The sequence below is a fragment of the Colossoma macropomum genome, unplaced genomic scaffold (assembly GCF_904425465.1).
Source record: "Colossoma macropomum unplaced genomic scaffold, Colossoma_macropomum, whole genome shotgun sequence".
In the NCBI taxonomy this organism is placed as follows: domain Eukaryota; kingdom Metazoa; phylum Chordata; class Actinopteri; order Characiformes; family Serrasalmidae; genus Colossoma; species Colossoma macropomum.
In genome coordinates, this window is record NW_023494805.1 from 26,739,437 (window position 1) to 26,761,583 (window position 22,147).

General features: G+C 41.2%; 2 protein-coding genes across 5 annotated transcripts in view; both read right to left on the reverse strand.

Annotated features, from left to right (window-relative positions):
* si:ch73-335l21.1 (insulin receptor substrate 1-B) overlaps positions 1-5,534 on the reverse strand; it is a 63,396-nt gene extending 57,862 nt beyond the window's left edge. The window contains exon 1 of one of the 2 annotated variants that reach the window (XM_036596471.1): positions 4,696-5,534. In XM_036596471.1, coding sequence (XP_036452364.1) covers positions 4,696-5,044 — 349 coding nt within the window. In that variant the 5' untranslated portion in view covers positions 5,045-5,534. Of the gene's footprint in view, positions 1-3,880; positions 4,258-4,695 lie in introns of those variants that run through there. The other variant, XM_036596474.1, reaches the window with a different exon arrangement.
* Positions 5,535-6,067: 533 nt separating this feature from the next.
* agfg2 (ArfGAP with FG repeats 2) lies at positions 6,068-21,281 on the reverse strand. Of its 3 annotated transcripts, none has more exons than XM_036596477.1 (14): positions 20,407-21,281; positions 19,435-19,528; positions 17,525-17,640; positions 16,481-16,628; positions 16,071-16,191; positions 15,703-15,807; positions 14,771-14,803; positions 12,143-12,331; positions 11,936-12,020; positions 11,720-11,766; positions 10,652-10,735; positions 9,404-9,490; positions 7,738-7,808; positions 6,068-7,385 (listed from the first exon to the last, which is right to left on the reverse strand). In XM_036596477.1, the coding sequence occupies exons 1-14, from the start codon at positions 20,607-20,609 to the stop codon at positions 7,338-7,340; spliced, it is 1,431 nt and encodes a 476-aa protein (XP_036452370.1). In that variant the 5' UTR covers positions 20,610-21,281; the 3' UTR covers positions 6,068-7,337. The 3 variants fall into 3 exon arrangements, with proteins under 3 accessions (XP_036452370.1, XP_036452368.1, XP_036452369.1); XM_036596475.1 differs by having other exon boundaries at positions 9,404-9,526; XM_036596476.1 differs by lacking the exon at positions 14,771-14,803 and having other exon boundaries at positions 9,404-9,526.
* Between the last annotated feature and the right edge of the window lie 866 nt (positions 21,282-22,147).

A 22,147-nucleotide genomic window follows, 5' to 3' on the forward strand; every position in this document is an offset into this window, starting at 1 on the left:
GTGCAAACATTTCACCATGAATGGACCAATAGAAACAGCCCAAAATTAAAATTTACTGAAATGTGTGAACCCTGAATGTACAACAGCGCGACTCAACCAAGCATAGTACCATCGCCTAAACTAAGGCGATGACTTGTGACTGCCGTTGCTTATTTTTTTAACCATAATAATTTTCCCCTTATTTTGTTTTGATTGTATGTTGCCCTCTTGTTTATGTGTTTGTTCTTGTTTTGATAATATGATAAAATAAAAACTGTTTATAACAAAAAAAAACCCAAAAAAAACAAAACAAAACATGATATCAGGGAGCGTCTCTGGGTTTTGCTTGATGATATGTGGGGGTGGTAAGCAGGAAAAGTGATGCATGATATTATTGGCTAATATTATCTTCCTCCACCCACTGGTACACAGTGATGTAGTCATAACTCAGAAGACATTTCAGAGGCAGCCAAAAGTCACAACTCTCTGATAAAAGATTACATAATTACGACAAATTGTCTTTTAAATGGTACTATATGATGATTTTTGCCTAATATGACCAGGGACATGAAATAACAAGGAAAAAAAGGTCCATTTTGATTGATTTTAAGTTACATTAACCCATATTAAGATAAGAACCTTTTACTTTCTCCTTTATATACCATTTGGGAAATATGAGCTGTTTTTACAACAGTGGCGATATGCAAAACACTGTACAGAAAACGATTTCATGACTATTAGAAAAGCTTGTAGAACACGGGGAGACTAAAACATGCGGTCAGTACCGTCTGAGTGCATGTGGACGAGACGGATGGTGTATAAAGCTGTTCCTCTGGCATAATGTCTCCTCCTGCCTCACAGCTGAACAAATAGAAAGCACCAAAATATCCACACTGCTCTGCATGTTCTCCACCAGGCCTTCGGTCTGTACAGGTGAGCTTCCCAGGACCTTCTCTGGGCGTGTGTGTGCGATTGTGTGCGCGTCTGTCAACACTTGGTCTCTGAACTAAATTGTTCAGCATTGTTCAAACTTGCTGGTTCAAAACGTTCCTCTATTTCCCAAACTTTTCCACAGTAAAAAGCCTCCAATGACTAACTGTGGTCTCCATATTCAAACTGTGGCTACAGCAGTAATGGGCAGAAGAAAATGCGCACGGGCTCCAGAAACCTCGTCAACGGGAAAATATTTGTCCATGTCCACCACCTCACCCCCTACCCATAATTCAGCGTTCCTTCTCGGGGTGCAAGGGGTGCGAATACTTTCACCCGTACCAGTACAGCACATACCGAAGGCTCCGGTTACACCACAAACTTTGGTTACTGAATGAAAATCCCAATGCTGGCTTTCAGTTCTGAAACCAAACGGGCATAACTGGAACGAAGTCAACAGTTTGCGGAGTTTTTGTTGGTTTGGGGTGAGGGGGGGATATATTCTTCATCCAAGTTTGCAAGTAAATGAACAAACATAAATGAACAACGGACAAATACATAAACGAAAGAAGAAGTGAATTAATTAACTGGAATTTAAACTTAATTGGTTTTGGATGAGCAGAATATATGTTCAGATTTGCACGTAAATGAAAAACTGTAATTTATTAATTCATATGTTTCGTTTGGTCTGAATGAATGAACTAACATATGAATAAACAAATCAATGAATTGTAAGGGTGTAACGATTTCAACATGTATCGAAAAATTGAATCTGAAATGGTGAGTTGAAATTTATAACTGTATCACCGATACATCCCTCGGACTCTCATTTATCATCTGTAATGTCAATGTGTCATTTAGAGCAAAGTGGGCAGGAAAAGGGGGGGTTCATGATATGCCTGCACCAACTTTCAAATGACTGAGATGTTTATCAATTATAAATTTTAAGGGTTATGATTTTTGGGGTTTACTTCGTTATAAGGTAGCATGGCAGACAAGTTCTGTTCAAGAACTTTTATTTACCTGAGCCAAACCAATGTAGCATAGGATAATTTTAACCGTCTTTAACGTCCACAACATCGAAACAGAACTGAACCTTGACCTCAGAACTGGAAATTGATTCGAACCTGAAAATATGCATTGCTGTGCTCCTAGTGCATATGCATGTAAGCTGTGTGTATGGTGCATTAATACATCAACATTAACTCTTTATTTTTGCTGCATTGAAAACTGTATTGTGTTGAGACACCACTGTACTATATCAAATCAAATATTAAATTCTGTGTGTCATTCTACCCATATGGTAAGTTTTCAAAGGGCAAATCATAAGGCCTGACCATCAACTTCACTTGTTCCCACCCAAGATGAAGCAGTTACTGGGAGGATGAAGAAGAGGAGATGACCTTTGGGTAGGTAGACCTAAAAGGTGATTACAACAGATGTCAAAACATTTGAGCCGGTCAGTAGAGTGTTGGGTTTGTTTTACTAGCCATGCGGATCATGGTTTATGGCCGACAACTGCAGGATCTCCTTCTCTCTTTCCACCCCTCCCTACAAGCCTTCTCCTTTTCCTTCCCTATCTGTATCTCTTGCTGTTTTTTACTCAGTTATGCTTTAAAAGACAGAGCCTGAACGCTCATCTCCATTAATGAAAAATGCAATGCGCTGAATTTGCTTAACTCAAATGTGTACATAATTTCCACAAGAATAAAATATCCACACAATTATTGCCAAAAGTAAGTAAACTAAAGGACAAAGCATTGTTGATGTACTATATTTTATTTGTGTGGAAATGACACAAAAAACATCTGAATCGAATAAATCCGATGCAGTGCTTTCTTTGGTGTACCGTTCAATGCGATACACTGTAGTTCTCTTTAAACAAGGGCTTGTAGACGCAGTCAGGACACACACTCTCATTAACTCTTCCTTACATAATAACACGCCAGCTAATAGCACCTTGACCTAGCACTTTCATTCGCCAAGACAGTGTCACATGGTTCATCAGTAGTATCTCCTGAGGCCGAGGCACAGGCGGGCAGCAGATCGGTTGATTGCTGCACAAAGTCACGGTCACTGACCTTTTCACTTCTGTTTACTCTATTCTAGCTTCAGGTCCAGTCCCATTACAAAATGGATGATGGCTGTGAGGTTTGGGGTCTTTTGATATGTACAGGGAGGAGATTTGCTCTATAAACTGTTGCACCTTAGAGCCAGAAGGATAGCTGGCTAAATGGACTATCTTTTATACTCAGGATAAGGATATAAAAATGGTCCTGGGCATCTGCCGCAAGTGCACAACCCTTTACATTCATCCTCTGCAGACAAAACACTTTTGGCACACAAATTGCTTTGTACATTTTGTGCTTTATTTCTTCTTTTATGTGAAATCATCTGCAGACTTGTGCATGATCAGCAGTGGGACAGCACAAAGCCCAGCTGAAAAATGCAAGCTTAAGTAGCTATACTGTCTCTGGCCTATCCAAAAGAAACTAGCCTGGCTCTCCTCACACAGCTGAGGCTGGGGTCTTCAAAAACACACACGGAAATGCCTTGTTTTTCATTTCCCTTAAGCTTTTTAAGCTCTAGAGATATGGTTAACTGCGAGTGAATAAGCCCTGGTGAAGCCGGGCGATAAGCCACGACCTCAGCATGGCAGTGTGGATAAGAAAGAGCCGCACAACAACTTGAACATGGGTTTTCCAAGTAGTTTGGCTAACTTCTCCAAAAGCCCCAGCATGCCCATTCACTCTCACAACAACAATTCAGATTCCACATATGCATTTACAGGAGGGGGATGTTTAGGGCAAAAATGAGCAAAGACCATAAACCAATACTGTAATTAGCAGAGGAGGCTAGAGCAGCCTAAACCCATACTCAAGTAAAAGCAGTGTTACTTCAAAGCAATAATGACTAACGTAAAAGCAATTCTACAAAAAGTAGAAGTACAAAAATACCAGGTCTTACATACCTGCAGGGGAACGTCTCAGCACATTCAGCATCTATCAACATTCAAACTAAAGTTTGCCAGGCTCTGCTCGTCTCTCTTTGGTCTATAATAAAATGATAAAGCTGAAAGGCCAATTACAAGGCAGTACAGATGCTGTCATCAGTATCGCATAATGAAATTAAAGACAAAAAGGGACTAATAATTAAATGTTAATGAGGAAAATGCAACGGAGTGAAATTTTATTTCCACACAGACACATTTGAGTAGAAGTATCTGAATAATATGAAAGCCATTCTTTAAAACAACCCCCAAAAATACCCTTTTTGGTGATCTATAGCCTTGAACCATTATTTAAAAGGCTCTTTAAAGAACCACATACAATGGAAGAACCATGTAACCGTGCACAGAACCATTTCTGCAAGGATATTTGAGTCCACGCATCTATTACCTTAACGAAATAACCCCTTCTTAAGGCTGTAACTGAGTAAATGTATGTAAGTTATCACCCATCTCCGCACGTTAGCAGGTCAGAAGTGACTACAGCGCTCTGATCTAACAGCCCTGGTCTGCACTAACGTCCAAGCACATGCCTCAGAGCCTGCAGCACAGCCCTCCAACACAGACCCGTCACCCTCGCGTGTAAGTCTCTAAAACGGTATTTCAGCTGCGAGCTGTAAAAAGTTAAGGCGGCAGTCACGACTTGCCACGTTAACACTGCATTTAACGAGTGGAGCCCCACGTGCACGAGCGGGAGCACACGGCCAGCGCGAAGCAGCCGTGCCTACGGGTGTGTGTATGTTTGTGTGCGCGTGCTGAATCGGACGGGACTCACTCACTTTTGCACTGGAGCTCCACCATCGCCTGGAACCACTCGTCCTGGTCGGCCTCGTTCTCGGCGGCCACGGCGAAGCTCTCGGCGCGCGTGTACAGCACGATCAGATGCTTGTTCTTGGCGTCGGCGCGCTTGTTGATGTTGAGGCACGTCTCAAGCGCCACGGCCCGCTTGGGCACGGGCGCCTTGCCGCGGAATTTCTTCTCGCTCTCGTAGTACTCGAGGCGCGCGGGGCCGCGCTCGGACGCCGCGCGAAGCACGAAGTAGCGCCGGTGCATGGACTTGTGCTTGCGGAGGTAGCCGCTCTTCCGCACGTCCTCGCAGCTCGGAGTCTCGCAGCCCTGCGACTCCATGCTCTCCGGCGCAAAGTTTCAGCCCAAGCACGCCAGCGGCTGAGAGCGAGCGGGGCTTACTCGTTACTCCCTCTCTCTCTCTCACTCTGCCGTCAGAAAAGTCGCTCGTGTGAACGAAAGCGAGCGAGAGAGAGTGAGAAAGCGGGAGAGGCGCGCGCAGTTCTTTTCCTCCCTCTTGCCAAAAATAATGTCATTAGCTCGAAACGGCGCCTGTCCGAGCTAAATCGGTGGTGACCCTCTCCGTTCAGACGAGCTCACACACACACACACACACACACACACACGACGCGCCGTCTACGACAAAAGTGCGTCCCGGCCCAGCCTGTTTACAAAGCTGAGCACTTCAATCTCATTACTGTACAGTAGGACGGAGTGTGGGACTGTTCTCCGCCTCTAAAGCCTTTAGCCTGGCCCACGGACGGAGCTACTGTGGGGGCCCGTCTGTCACTCAGCGCCCCTCCGTACTTACAGTGTGTGAAAGAGAGGAGGGGGCGAGAGAGAGAGTAGGGGAGAGGAGGTATAGAGCAAGAGGGGGGGAGGTAAAGAGCACGAGGCTGCTGAGCAGAATCAGATTTCATTCGCTGCTGCACTGTCCACACCGTTGCCTTTTAGGCAAACTTTCCCTTTACTAGCCTTACTTCTGACGCGTTGCTTCGACTGTACAACTGCCACAGAATTAGTGCTACTAAATGCAACAAAATGCTGGAATGTTTACAAATGACATCAATGGAATGGTCGCGTAGTAACGGAGAATTGTTAATAACGGTTGCACAGCAACCAAGCATTATGACGAAAGCACGGCATATTAAGAGTAAAACCGCAATATAGTTCTACAGATCACTCCCTTTTTGAATGAGGTACAACTACGATGTGGGCTTCAGTCTTGTTTCTCATTGGCTCCTGTTTTGGCTCAGTTATCTTGCGACCTCTGCTGGAGCTTTCGAGGCGCTACACGCTGTCATTTCTGCTGGCTATTTTGAGGGCGCTGCAATCATCCTGAAATAATAATTGGGCTAGGTCACATTGAAGGTGAAAGTAATAGCTTTCTTTTTAATTTCCAGTTTAAAGCCCTAAAAGAAGTGCAAATACATTCATAATGCAATGATGATCTTCCACAGATTAAAAAATATAAATGCCAATGCTATTTTAAAAAATAGATATTGCATGAAAATCCTGAAGCAGCAAATTCAAGGTGATGCTTTGTTTCCATGTACAATACACCATTAGGTACACACTGACGCAAAACAAATATGAAGAGCAGTTTTATGCATACGGATGCTTCTCGTAAGGACATTCTAAACAAATCAGTCTAAAAAAAGAGACAGGAAAAAAAAAATCATGTATAATGAAACCTGACGATATTTGGTCCTGAATATTATAAACATGAGTAACACAAATAACACTTTTTGAAATCAATGAACTTGCTGTACATCCAACAGCTTTCCGCTCACAAAGCGCATGCAGTCTGACAACACACAAAAAAGAGGTCTAAAAATTAACCATAAAATAAAAAACACTGATGTTAAAATAAATACGAAAAGGCCTTGCATACATACACAAATACGTAAGAAAGCCTAAAGCCTTTTTTAGCACTCTCCTATTAACATGCTTTAAATTGGAGAATAGAAGGCTATCAAATTGGAGCTAAGGAAAAATGCACAGCTCATATTAAGAATATTTAAGCTTAAGTCACCTGCTGCCCTCTTTTATTCTATAAAGCCTAGAACTTGATACTGTAGGGTTTTTTTGCTGAAATGCAGCTTGGACACAAGCTAAAGGCTAGACACGTTTTACTGAGAGGGCAGAAGCAGGAGGTCAAAGCAGCTGTATGTGTGTCTGTAATGGCCTTCTTGCTTTTGCACCATGAGATGCTTTTTATTATCAAACACATCAGACATATGGCAAGAACACACACAGACACACACATTTAAATGAATGAACACACACACACACACACACACACACACACACACACACATACACACACACATGCACACACAAAGCTTTGACTTATAGCATGTGGTGCCAAAGGTGCACACATATACTCATACACACACAAGTAGGAACATAGACAAAAGTAATACACTCCAATGCACACACATTAACCAACACAGTAAAATGGGCAGGCATGTGTATTTCCCCCCTTATCTGAAGGAGGGAAATCTCTGGAGGCATGGAAATGGCACCAGCTCTAAAGAGCTTTCTGTCTTTCTCTCTTATATACACACACATTCTCTGTCTGTCTCTCTCTCGCTCAGTCTCTCGCTCCCTCTCTGGCCGTGGGGCACTGGGATCAGATGAAAGGGTTCAGTGACGCTCCTCTGGTGGGGTAAACATTCCCCTGAGAGAACAAATGGAGAGAACAGCAGTGAACTACACACTTGTGCACACACACACACACACACACACTTACTTACAGACAAGGACACTCGTACTTAAGCACACTCGCAAATGACCCACTCATGGAAATTCATGGAAATAAGAGTATATTTTTAGCCTAATTCTATTCCTTTAACCTGGTTATGAAATCTAATTATGGTATGCAAAGTAAACTAAGGTCTAAACTAAGTTCATGTACACTAAATCTTGTCCAAATTGAACTTATTACATTACATCTAAGGGTAGAAGAGAACTGGAAGGAACTGGATCATGCATTCATATATTACTAGGCAGCAGAGAGGAGGGCTACTTACAGTAAATGGGTTGACAGACATGGATCGCTGGACTTTGGAGGTGGACTCTGGGGCAGGGAAGGAGGTGAAACCTACAAAGCGAAATATAATCACTCACACCATCCAACATCATTCAGCAGTTTTATTTACCATTTCTAACAAACACATCAGAAGTAGCCCTCACCCACCCAGGTTAGTTAAGGGAGGTAACAAGCAGAAAGTTACTGTGATTAATACTGGGAGAAAGTGATGAATGAATGAATAAATGAGTAAGTAATCCTAGAGCTGTAGTCGTATGTAAAAGTTTGGCACCTTGGTCAAATTACATTTCGTTGATTTTCAAAGTGAAAATAAGTCTGCTTTCTCTACACTTCTGCTCATTTTAACACAATTTCAGTTTATCAGCTGAATTTAAATAATAAAAATTAATGTGACCTGTAGTACATTTTATGTTTAATGTTTCCCCCTCCAAATATGTTAAACTTAAAGCAGATGTGCACTAAATGTGCACTAAAATTTGAAGAAAATGGCATATTTAAACTTGTTCCCTGTACAGGGCATGTTAACTTATTTTCATTTAGAAAATTAACAAAACATGTAATTTGACCAGGGATATTCTTGGTCAAATTACATATTATTCCTTTCCACTTCTGCTGAGGCATTTATCATGGGTAAAGCAAAACATCTAATTTACACAATTTACCCCATTATCCCAAATGTTTTGCACAAGGGCTACAATGTGTTTCCTCCAGTGTTTGTGCGTTCCAGAGTCATAAGCAAGTCTATTTAAGATTACCTAATGACTTGCTGCAGTTTGAAACGTGTGTGATGACTTAGTAGTTTGCATGATGCTGGAGGCAGAGCCAGGGGGTGTCGCCCAGGCCCCTCCCTTCAGGGGGCCCACAGATATGACCAAAAATAAATAGGCAGATAATAGCAGTAAAATATATTAAATATTCTCAACAGAATTCTGTTAGGTGTTAATATACAGCCTTATGAGTGTTAGAATATGTAGTACTTGCGGTCAAGTGCCGCATGACTGCGTAACCAGGCCAAGAATGGTTAAACACAAGTCAAAAGCACTGAAGATGATGAGAACTTTAACTTTAACCTTGGTTTCACTCACTTTCTTTGAGTCATCAGCTTTAAATTACAATGATCAAAATGAAAATGAGCACAGAAAGAGTTTGATAGACAAGAGAATGGCCATTAATAAAAGGAAAAACCATGAAAGGGAGGATGAGAACAGCTCAGGTGATGAGGAAAGGGACACTAAAAGTAAAACGTGAGGCAGCAGAATGGTATGCCAGCTAACAATAATAACAAGGGATATTAAAATTTGCTTAGTAAGAAAGATCAGCACCAACGGACCTTCACTTACGCTAATAACTAATGCCACTGCTAGCCTAGCAGTGCGAATGTACGTATTTATTATTTAGGATGTTTAGATTTAGGTTAGGAAAATGAGTAAGAGCATTGCTCTGCCACTGCATGATGCTAAATGACAGAGTTGGGTACAAGCTTCCATCACTTTTTAGCTACATCACGCTTGTAGTCCAAAAGCCAAACAAATGCCGGGCACCAAATATGTCTTGGCTTATTGACTACCTTTTAGAATAAGGTGAAAATCTGTACGTTTGAATTTTGGCCAAACTCTTACTTTATGAAACAGAAGGCTTGCACTCACCGTTTGCTTCCTGGTTATTGGCTGGCTCGTGTGGAACAGCATTCAGGGTGCTGGGAGCTGGGAAGGAGGCTGAGTGGGGGAAGACAGCTGAGGGAGAGGGTGAGACGAGCGTACTGCAGTCACCTGTCAATCACACATGGAATTCACAAGGAATTTGAACCAAATACCTCAATCACCACATGCATTTTACTCTTAGAGTGACTACCTTTATTTGCAGAGGTCCCACTATATCTGATGTGTCACTAATAATAATGTATTTACATTACAATGACTTCATTATGTAACAAACAGGTGCAGATTTTCTCAGCAGATCAGGGGGAAGACATGCATGTACAATGGGCTTTTATCACCACTGTTAGCACAATCAAGATTCAGCAGTTGTCTGCTGCTGAGAAAGTGGCCTTGACTTCAGATATCACAGCTGCCATATTTCATCATTCAGTATATCTTAACCACTGGCTGGCCACATGCCAGAGCATCCCTGGAGTTCATGGATTTTACACACCACATTCGTCCGTGCCGGGCTTTGGACCACTGGCCTCCTGCATGCTAGAGCTGTATGTATCGGATTTCACAGCATGAGAGTGCTAATCAGTTTTTGGCTCTCGTTTCCTCATGACTAAGAATATATGGAATGGTAGAAGCTGATCTTGGACCAGTTTGGATCAGGAACTTGAGACATACAAGCTGCACACAAAGGCTGCTTCTTTTCATCACGTACGTGAGCGCATGATATATGCCTTCTGAGTTTAAGACGAGGTGTCTTGTTTCCTTTAAATCCAACAGTGTACCCTGCACTAAATCATAGAAAACCACTAGCAACGGCAAAGTGACATCACTGTTTGTATTGGCACTGTGCACTGTCTCTTGGCTAGGAACATTTCTGGGAGAAAGTCTTTTATTTGATTTAACAGGAACAAGCACTTTTGAAGATTCCACGAGTTGGGGCTAACATATCACATGTGAGTTCCAATCTGCTTGACTGTAAGTCAAATTAAGCCTTGGCCTATAAAGGACAGTGGACATTTTGTACTTGAGTCACTTTCTACCCCATAATTTGTCTTAGTCTGGGATTAGGGAAGCAGCCATTTGATGCACAGCACACACACTAGGCACTGGCTTGTGTGTATGTGCATGTGTGTCTGTTTCTTCGCATCAAACCACAGATACTGGCAGAATGAATTCAGACCACTATAAGGTTTGGAGAACACCTTTAATCATCTGGAGTCCTGACCAAATAAGGCTCACCTGTGGCTGTGCTGTTGAAGGGGTTGCTGGGGGACAGGGCAGGCTGGGAGCTGCTGGCTGTAGAGGTGAATGGATTCGGGAAATCTGGAGGAGGAGATGAAAGAATGACAGAGATGAATTCATACAGTGTCAGACAGGAGGTGAGGTGTCTCAATTAATTAATTAATATTTTTGTATAAATAAAGTCACTCAGAGTGGTTTGATGTAAAATGCTCAATTCTTAAAAAATTAAAATTCTTAATGCTCAAAACTTACTCAGCCAGAATTGTTCACAGTGGTGGTGATAGGAACCAGACATCTGAAGTGTTTAATGTATGTAAATGCTACCACACAGAAAGCTATTACATGATATGGTTACAAATACACTGTCTGATGCCTGAACATTGTTTTACAATAGTTTTGATATAAGATTATGCCCTAAAACATATTTTTAAAAACGTTTTTTTAAAGTGGTACTTGCAGGGTTTGTAAGGCAAAATAGTACCCAAAGAAAACCTTTTTTCCCATATTTACCTCTACTTTTCCATTATCTACTTTACATATAAAACTCTGAAGAAACATGTAGGTTCACTGGTTATTTTTTATAGTAAATAAAATGAGAATATTAAAACTTTAATCATTTAATCAGTTATGCACAAATTTTGAAAAATTGGTGGAATTCCCCTATTGAAGACTCGGGTCATGATGAAACATCCACACATTTCCCAAACACACTGCATAGAAATACGTGAAGCTCAGAATTTAAACATTTTAGGATACCTCAAAAGATGTTTATTGTAAGATGAGTCTTCAGATTTTTGCAGGGGTTGAATCATTGAATACAATAAAAAGTCACTTACAGTATGCATCAACACGATGTGAAACTACAAATCCTCATGGCATAAGGTCATAGCACTACAAAGTGCAGTTATTTTTCTAATTCAATTCATGATGAGCTTGATAATTAACTGATAAAGCAGCTGTCAAGGTAAAATGCTACATCATGCAATGCACCGGACCTTCAGGGATGTTGGCATAAATTAAAGGGCTAACTAATAAAAATCCAAAAACAAGACCTGTTAGGCTTACTTGCAAATGTCTGAGGAGCAGATGTAGCTTCTGGAACACCTGGAGAGCTACCAAAGGAAAAAAGGGCTGTCGGTGACCTTAACATGGACATGTCTTTAGTTTATGTTGTACATGTGGGAATAATCTTGTGAGTCTGATACATTATTGGTTAAGTAAGAAACTTATTTGGACTATCTAATCCAGCCCTGTAATCTGGAATAACCTAGAGCAGCTCACCTTGCAGGTGTGGAACTAGAAGAGAGCCTGTTTCCAAAGAGGGTGCTGTACTGTGGAGGGCCACAAGAGGGAGCTGTGGAGGTGACTGCACAGACACACATCAGTGTTTCATTCTGTATCTTCATTAACAGATTGCCATCAAAAATCAGCTGTTTAAAAACGAATGGAACGAATAAATAAAAAGCACATCCAGTGGTCATTTTTTACCTGGAGCAGGCGTGTTGTCAGCAAAGGCCTTGTCCAGCTGAGACACGGCGGCATACCTATCCTGAGAGACAGGGGGTAGGGCAGGAGGGTTTTGGGCACTGTGTGTGGGACCGAGACCCCCAAAATCCAAGCTCAGAGATTTAGGGAAGGCCCTGAATGGAGCTCCGCCTCCTGAGGATACCGTGCGACCTAAACCAGAAAGATGAGGTCAGTCAAACGTCAAATCCAGTCCCACCATACATACTGTCTATGGCCGGGCTGTTATTCAGTTATAAAAAGTTAATAAATGATTTATAGACAAATGATCTATAAATGATAATGTATTATTTGAGTTGATTATTTAAAATCACATGTATTTTACCATTCAATAGTCAGTTTATCTAAGACAGTTTCCATTTGCACCAGAGGGAACAAAGCCTTACTGACAACAACATTCAACTAAAATTAGAGGAGACATATTTTGCTCTTTTATTTTATTATTTATTAATGTCTTGATTAAATAAAGTTCTCTATGCTTGTTAAGAAAAATAACCATGAAGTGTATAAAACAATATAACACCTGAATGCAGTCTTTGTATGATGTGTTTAACCTTGCTGTTTGCTCAACTGTGAAGGTCATTTTCTGGGTGTTTATTTTGTATACTATTCACCATGCAGTTCTCTCATTGGGTGTGTCAGTAGAAGGGGCAGAGCAAGGGGTCTGGTCACAATGGCTATAGCTGAGCACAGTATAGTTATAGTCCATCCATGTTCAACTTTTTTTAGCTTGTTTACGCAGAGAGTCAGATATAGTCACTAAATCATGGACATGTGCCCACCAAGCATTACATATCAGTGTTTATTGCCGAAACCTTATAATTTGCTTCGTAAGTAGCCTTTGTTTGCTCATTTTGCCACCGCTAAGACAATGCTTAATTTCTGTACTGAGGATTTCAATGTTATGTTAGCAGCAAGCTTAATATTTGCATTTCATAGCAGGTTTCTTGATTAAACGCAGACATTTGAAGCTTGTAACGGACATTAAAGTAACATATTATCTACTTTGAATCTTACAGTAGAAATGTTCCCGTTTGGAGCCTGGTAGCTTAGCTATATGCCATACTTACTCTAGTAAGGAGAGAATTTGTTCCTGGTTAGCCCACAGAGAGCCTGTTAACATTAATAAAAGAGTCTGCTGAATCTGTCACTGACACAGAAGATCAATGTTTTGTGTAAGAGATATTACATTGTTGTTTTACAACGTCCTGCCTGGCATAGACGTCTATATGTGAAAAGGTAACTGCAATGGTAAAAGTATGAAGGCTGGATAAGAGCAAATCCTAACAGTCTGTAGAATCACCTGCCATTTAAAAAAGGGAGATTTCACATTTCACAATTTCTTGAAAAGTAGATACACTGACAAGTAACATAGATGTGAAATGGCAAGGGAAATGCAGTTTTGTTTTTATGGCTCCTGTAAGACAGAAAAATACTGCCACATTTCAGATGCCTTTTACTTAGTGTGACAGCTTGCATCCCAGAATGACACTCACTCGTGTCATTCCTCACAAGGCAACTTTAACAAAGTTAAAGTAAAAGCAGGACTGGAGTTTTGGATAACAGATTGGAGCACAGAATGTGTATGCATGCAAAAGGAAAAAAAACAGCCATTATTAATAATTATCAAAATATTAGCACATTGTTCTAGCTCAAATGGACCTTGCTCTAATACACGATTCAACTCCTCAGCTGATCATGAAATCTTCATATTGGTTCAGTGCCAGTGAAACACTGAAGCATTACATTTCTACTGTCAAGCTACCTGAACTGTACTTATTATAGCATTACTCTTTTTCAGCCCACATTCCAGCTAGAGCTCACAAAAACACATTTGTGGCTGAGACAGCTATGAGTGTAGGCATACTATAACAATGTGTTGGCCTGAGAAACTGCAACAAAATCAAGATCATTAATCATAAGAAAATTCCTAAAATTCCAAACAGTTCGGCCCCAGCATTCTCAGGAACATTCTCTTCCTCCAGTAGGCAAGGTGTGCACATCAGTGACCAGCACACAGCAGTACGGGGCCATGTCCTAAATATATCTGGGCTTTAAAGCTTTTTTTCTATTTTTCATTATCAGAGAACAGAGCGTCTCTCCTTGACCTGTTGACGCTGTGAGGCATAGCTTTGAAGTCTCAGGTTGGAGGCAGTGCAGAGCCAGGCTCAATAGCATTCCATCACTGAGTGCACCACGGCTGGCATTTAGATATCGATTCACATATCGCTAACACTTCACACGCTCACCATTTCTGTCCACGCACTGAGATGAACATGGGTACATTTCCACACATACACAGCGTGCTGTGACTAAGTGTGACAGTTAGCCTAGAAGAACTGCTAAGGAGCGATTTGCGACGGCTTCCCTGCTAATCACAAGCAAAGCCATGCTAAACCATTCTGAAGCAAACATGCATATAATTATCAAAAATAAACACTGCACAGATGATCGCTCTCTCTCATACACACAGCATTCTCCAGCTTTTTAATTCCCTGAGCCCACAAGCTTCAAATCAGCCTGTGGTCAGGCAGATAAATGAAATGGGAGTGCATGCACATGAACACAAGCTATTAGCTTTTGGTAGCTTACCTAGCGTGAAGCTGTTTTTGAAAGTGCTACTTGCTGAGAGGGGTGAAATAAGTAAAGACAAAATATACAAAGAGCTTAGAAATTTCATACATAATAAAGGAATAGTTTTCCCCGTAACCCATTCCAAGACATGACTGTTGTCCAATGTCTGCTTCTTTAATTTTAAACTTGAACTCATGTGGCTTGCAAGTAATGGAATGGAATACCCCACCATTGTGCAAACTTCATGTTTTCTGACACATTATGGCACATGACGTATATTAATGTGCAAATGTATGAATAAAATTCAGCCATCAAAATTGCTACTGCTACTGTTTTAGCAATACTTTAATCTATTTCTATAGATTTTGATTTTATAGCTGAATGTCATACAGTATCAGAAACCAGATAAGCAAGTATATTTAAATCTATTCAAGTCTATTTAAGATCATATTTTTGCATCTTGCAGCTTTATGCAAAAAGTAAAAATAAATAAATAAAATAAAAATTGACATACAAGGTTCTGACAGTGATGATATGTTTTGGATGCTGGTATACTGTTCAGCAGCAATAGAAGCCAGCACAGGTTTTGTTTTGGAGTGACCAACTAAACCAGCACCAGACCAGCATGGAATTCATGTTATTCTAAGCTGTTTTTATGCTAGAATTACTTGCAGTTTAAAGCAAGTGAGTTATGATTCAGGCATGCAGTGTCCCCAGTGCTAATAGTTGGGGTATGAACCTTTACTTGTTAGCTACATTAGCTTCATAGCTCCAAAACTAAAGAAGCAAACCTCAGACACCAAATATGTCTTGGTTGACTGATTAAATTTGGAGTAAGGGGGAAATTGTGTACATTTGATTTTTTGTCAAACTATTCCTTTACTTTCTGAGTCCACATGTGTCTGCTTCCGTGCGTGTATGCATGCCTGTGCTTGTGCACATGTGTATACCTGAAGGACGGGGAAGGGCAGGGAAAGAGGGAAGGCGACTCTGGGGTCCCATTGCTGGAGAAATCGTGCCTGGCCTCTGCCTTTCCATCCCACTTAACAAAGAATCTGAGAGAGAGAGAGCAAGAGAGAAAGAGAGAGAGAAACAAGTAGTGTGGTAGAGGGGTAGGTTAGAATCGATATACAGTGAATCATCACACTAAAGAGAATATCTGCTAAACAAGAAAACATAAACATCCCATAAAACATATGATGCATTAAAAATATATTACAGTTTCATTTAGATGTTGCAGTATATGAACAACATTTTGCAAACTATTCCCTTTTCAAACTGTTTAGCACTTAGAATGAGACGAGAGTTTGAACAATGCCTTTAACAGGAGGGTCTCTGAAGCTCTGAGATCGAGTGGGCCGAGCTGTGAACACCTCCGTACGAACATCAGCTGGAGACACAGCTGGAGCTCTATCCCATGATGACATCTGAGACTGAGACTGCAGATAGATACACACAGATTCATGGCAGGTTTGTAAGTTAAATTGATAGTTTGTGTAAACATTCACTGCACTAGCATTGTAAAAACCTTTCACATAAGCTACTAGCCTGACAGTTAAATTAGTCTTGCACTCCCTATACTGTTCCTTAGCCACTATATATTTTATTCATTCTAAATTTCTAAAATTCTAAATTTTATTCATATATCTGCTGTATATCTTTATCATTTCCTTCCTCCTTCAACATACTCTTCTTGTTTTTTTTTTAATCTGTTTATCTCCATCTCACCAGGGTGCGTGTAGGGCGAGCGGTTGGGTTTAGGGGGTGTCCCGGCGGAGGCTGGCTCTGAGCGGGACCATGGGGAGCAGGTATAGGCTGAACCCCTGGACTCCATGGACCCTCCACATCCCTCCTGGCCTTGCTCTTAGAAAAATGCCTAGAAAATTGATCAACACTCCATAAGAACCTCAAGTTTAAACCAGTAAGTAAATTATTTAACACATTTTTATCGATACAACACTTTAAAACAACCTACATAGTGGTTTAAAGCCTTAAAACAACATATCACAAACAGATAAAACAAGGATATAGTTGACCAGCAGCCATTCACACTTTTGGATGTTTCCAAATAGCAATGAGTAATGAGGTTTTCAGATTTGACTTAAAACAAGGGAGAAGACAGTTGCTTTATTTTCATAGTTACAATGTAAGTACGTTTTACTTATAGAACACACTTAAAAAGCAACTGCAATGTCCCAAAGTGCTGTTCGGCAGAACCTAAATACATAGTCAGTGTTACATGTTATAAATAATGACATAACAATATGAATATGAAATCAACTTGCAAGACTCAGTACTTGATGCACTAAACAAGACATCAAGACTTTTTTACTTGAAATTTAAAAATTGATATACTAATGCTAATGCTGAGTAATGGGCTGTTCCTGGATAGATGGATGGATGTATGGATGACTGGATTGGATGGACAAACGGATGAATGGATGGGTGGATGGATGGATGGATGGACTGAGGAAAGCATAAAGGAATGGATGGATTGATAGATTGATCAAGGAATGGATGGATGGATAGACTGATCAAAGAATGTATAGATGGATGAATGGATGGACGGACAGATGAATAGACAGAAAGATGGTTGGATGGATGGATTAATTAAGGGATGAATAAATGTATAGATGGATAAAGGAATGGATAAATGGGTGGACAGACAGATGAAGTCATGATTGAAATCTACACCACAACGCAGGGCTAGTGAACTAAAATATCTTGTAAACTATCTATGTAAACTTTAACATTAGACTTGATCAAACTCACCATTTCTTCCTCTCATACTTGTCCTGAAGAAATTCTTTAAACTTCTGCGAGTCACGTGTGTCAAAACAGCCATCAGTCTTTCGGTCAAAAGTACAGAGCCAGGTCCTCTTTCCAACCTGTAGCCACAACAAACCAGAACAGTGTGTTTACAGCCTTCTATTCAGGACCAATCATGTCTAAGGACAGTGACCTGCATACTAAATGGCACAAATTAAAAACAAAGTCCAGGCACTGGACTGAACAGCAAATAATACACCGCCAGCAACTCTGCAGACATGCACACACAAATACACTATGATTCATCTAATATGATATTAGTGACATCTCAGCCATGCAATCCCAATTTATTTCTATCATCTTGTTGTTCCCATTCATATCTACAGCGCATATCTGCTACAGTCAAGCAGCCCTTTGTGCAGGAGGAGGAGTAAGAATGACTCAGAGTTTTGAGACCAGTGTTTTAGGACTGTTATACAAGATAGAGCTCCCACCAACAAATCAATCACAGGAGACTATTACTGTAATGCATGAGAGGCTTTTAGTACTGATATATGTGGTGTTTGTGGTATTGTGTGTGAGTGTGTGTGTATGTGTCAATGAATGGTGGTGCAAGTGTGTGTAGGCTTGAAAGAATTTGAGGCTCTTCACAGATACTTCAGAAGTCAGCACTTGCACTCCCATTCAATATTTATGCACTACAGAGGCCGGTTTAGCTTCAAATGGCCTACACACATATTCACACAGGGCAAGGAACCGCCACATTCCACAAACACACTTTCTATGCCTTCCTAATGTTCTAGTCTAACTGCTCACAAAGAGGAAACAGAGGCTTTCTATGCTCACTCTTAGGGATGGACATCTTACAAACTAATATTTGCAACCTGCAAATATACTCACAGACTGGACTGTCTCACATTCCATTGCCTGCTTTTTTCCTCATACTGAAGGTGCTCTGACCAGCTGGGTCTTGTAGTGAGAACCACTGGAGTACAACTCATGTTTAATTGTTTAAGCAATGGGTCAAAGGAGTCAAATGCAGGAGTATCATAATTGTTTGCATAATTCAGTTGTGTGTTGCTTTTTGTTAAAGGGCCCATATCACTGAAAACCACATAATCTCACTTGTTTCAAATAAAGTAGTTAGCTGTAGCACAGAAACAGTGAAAGCTTCACAACTCCTCAGTCCACATGACCCATAAATGAAAACTAAGCTGCAAAGTGACCTGTTTTCTATTCATTGTTTTTGTGATGTCACAAAAAACTACGTACTTACATATATCCACCTATTAAAACACGGCAGCCAATCAGAATCAGAGGATCATTTACATACAGTCAGTCTTAAAGGTGCTGTACAAAACCAGACTGCTTAATTCTAAAAGATAACAACAGGTTGGGTACATAAACTCACACAAACATCACACGTCGACCCCAGAGAAAAATATAAAACACAAGAAAAATGTGGAATACATGCACATATTGTCCGGGAAAGGATGCTGTGTTTTCCGCTTTTGGTACATAAAGGCACACAAACGTCATAAGTGGACCTCAGGGGAAAAACACTACCAGCATAAAGAACTAATAGCTTATGCAGGATGTTTCAAAATATTAGAAAATATTATGTTTCTTTCCTTTTAAATTAAATAAATTCCATGCATTTCTGAAGGAATCAACAAAACTGAAAGAATATCACATCATGTTTTGCTATGCATAGTTTTAATTTTGCAGGAATAACACAAAAAAAATCTTAAAACTTAATTTCTCTCATTACACATAGACATGATGTACTTAGTACACAGGTGGTTTACTATCAGCTGTAGTTTGTGCACTTCTAATGACCCCATTAGAGACTAATAAGAGGCTCCCGCCCATAAGCTCATGAAGCATCATTTGCTCTCTTGCCTGTCACTCACCTCGTTGCCATGGTTTTGCAAAAACTCCACTTCCTGTTGGGAGAAGGTTGTCATGGAGATGGACTTGACTCTGTGGGGCGGGTTGAGCCCCCTCCTGAAAAAAAGGATTGACAGGATGAAAAAAACACACCAGTGGAGATGCACTGTGCTAAACCAACAGAGCTGAATAACGTGGATGTGCCGTTTAATATCAGGGTACTGAAAAACAAAATGAGTAAGGTGGTGCAGGTGAGGAAAAAGAAAAAATTAAGTACAAAAATGTGTGCAGAAAATGCATAACTGTGTAAAGAGGGCAGCAAACGATTAGCTATGGCTGTTCTGGTGAAATAGCTTAACGTTAGCTGACTTGTTGAAGTCTAGTCTAGGTGGAAATATTAGAAAGTGCAGTGGACTGAAACCTCAGCCAGTGTCAGCGTCCCTTAATCTGCTGCTTGGGCCAGCTTTCTTACTGTCATGCGGGGGGGGGGGCTTTATAAGGTAGATAATGATGGCAAACCTGTTAGACCTACCAGGACGAAAAGAAACGACGCCTGAAAACGACAGAGTAGCTCAGTCATTATGAAGTGAATGAGGATGTAAACACTGCAGTGTGTGTGTCCCTAAGACACTAGAGCTCACGAAGCTCAACTCAGCTTCTTGTTCGAATTTTCCCGTTCCGCCTTAAATGGTGCGGCAGTTCGTCTAACGGCTCAGGCGCCAGGAGTAACTGCTGCACCATTTAAGGTGGAACGGGAAAATTCGATCAAGAAGCTGGCGAATAAGCAAACAGACTTAAGGCTCGTCCAGAGCTGGGGGGCTTGCCCTGCTGATACAGCCTTCTCTTCCTCCACACATCACAGCAGCCTACAGTATGACTGTGCCTGCTAGGCTTAGAATAGCACATAGAGTAGTGCTCTAACAGTAACGTTAGCCTCATACTGAACACCACAGAAGACTTAATCAGTCGCAGGGGACAGTGCAGAGGCTACTCACAGCATTCCAGAGCATGACGTGCACACGAAGCAGCCCACCGTAATGTCGATGTAAGTCACCCCGGGCTGGCTGCACTCGAAGCACTGCTTGTTGGCTCCAATCTGCGCCAGTTCCCGCACCTTCCGGGCACAGATCTCCTGGCTGTCCCGGTGCTTTCGGTTCGACATGCTACTGCTGCTGCTGTCTCGGTGACACACACTCATGCGCTCTTACATACAGCACACACACACACCCAGCCTGTCTGTCTGTCGGGGACGTGGAGCCCGTTAGGCTGCGCTCACTCTTCCCCTCCGTCTGCACTCCCTCCTGTATGATCCTCACGCCCGCCTTATGAAAACATAACGCTGCGGTTGGGCTCCATATGACCTGACACGAGGCGCGCGCTCTCCCCCTCTCTATCTCCGCTTTTTTCTCTCTCTCTTTCTCCTTTTTTAGCCTCTCTTTCCCTTTCTCTCTCTCCCTCTGTGTCCTTCTCCTTTTCAACGCGCGTCACGACTGACCGAGGCTGCCTCGTCTGACCACCAGAGAGAGTTTTTAACCGCCCTGTTTATTCAGTCATAGCGACAGTATCTCTGCATTAGACAGACGAAAATCCCCGTTTTCACTCGTCCCTCCTCTCCTCCTCTCTCCGTCTTCATTTTTCGTTTACCTCACGCACACGCAAACGCGCGCGCGCACGCACGGGCACACGTAACGAAGGCGCGGATCGTTTTGGATCGACGACAGAAAAAATGCAGTTGAGGCGAAGAGCAAACTTAGGAAGCACCTACTAATCCGACCAAAAAACAACAACGGGTGGTCTAAACGCAACAGGAGGGTGGCCGAAAAAAGCTAAAAACCTGAGTTAATGTGTGAGTGCACAAAGAAAAACACGGTTTTTATTGTGTGTGTGTGTGTGTTTGTGCGCTTAGCATCAGCTTGAGTTTTATTGCTAACTGGCTGGTGTTTATCACGCCCTTTTTTCTGTGGCGTAACGAAAATAAAAATCTTGTCCCACCCATTAACTCTTTGTGGTTTGTAGAAACTAACTCTGTGTAATAAGGCTACATCCGGCTAACCGGCGCAAAGAGGGAAAGAAACGGGACTAAAGACATTTTCTCAGTATTTTATCAGTATGCCTCTTGCATCTCGCTTTACATTCTCTTCTGATATAAATATCTTATTGGGAAAACTCAGTGGAAGTCTCATACTCTGTTCACTGCTTATCATTGAAAACTGTAATACCGCATCGCCAACACCAGAGGGCGCCACTGGCCTGTTTTTTTAAATAAAATAATTAAAACCAGAAGACGTTTCCTTTTTATCTATTTACTATTTGAATTTCAGTCAAGTAAAAGATAAAAGTAGGCCCATTAATGCAACCCTCTTGCTTTAGTTAAAACGGTCATGGTCTTTGGACCATTAGTATATAATATCTTTCACAGGCGTACAGCGTATTTGGGACAGACTCATGCGATATACAGCCCTTGCCTGTGCCATACCTGGTGACTTTATGTTATTATCATATTCGTTTTTTAAAATGAACTAATTTGCTTGTTTACCATGTCTCAACCCAGATTGTAAACATAATGTAGTTCAGTGACAAGTTAAATGCATTTTAAAGGGCCCATATCGTACATGGAAAACCAAATTTTCATTGCTTTTTTTTAAATAAAAGAGTTTGATGTAGTATGTAAAAACTCTTAAAATTTCAAAACATACCTTTCATCCCTCAGTCCATACAGTCTATTTATGGAAACTA

What these genes read in the sequence shown, in the direction of transcription:
- agfg2 (XM_036596475.1), bottom strand. Translation starts at nt 20,609, where the DNA reads ATGAGTGTGTGTCACCGAGACAGCAGCAGCAGTAGCATGTCGAACCGA. An exon ending in TCTAGTTCCACACCTGCAAG is followed by an intron (nt 11,767 to 11,935) that starts GTGAGCTGCTCT and finishes TTCCTTTGGTAG; the next exon opens with CTCTCCAGGTGTTCCAGAAG. An exon ending in TGCTCCTCAGACATTTGCAA is followed by an intron (nt 10,736 to 11,719) that starts GTAAGCCTAACA and finishes CTCCTCCTCCAG; the next exon opens with ATTTCCCGAATCCATTCACC.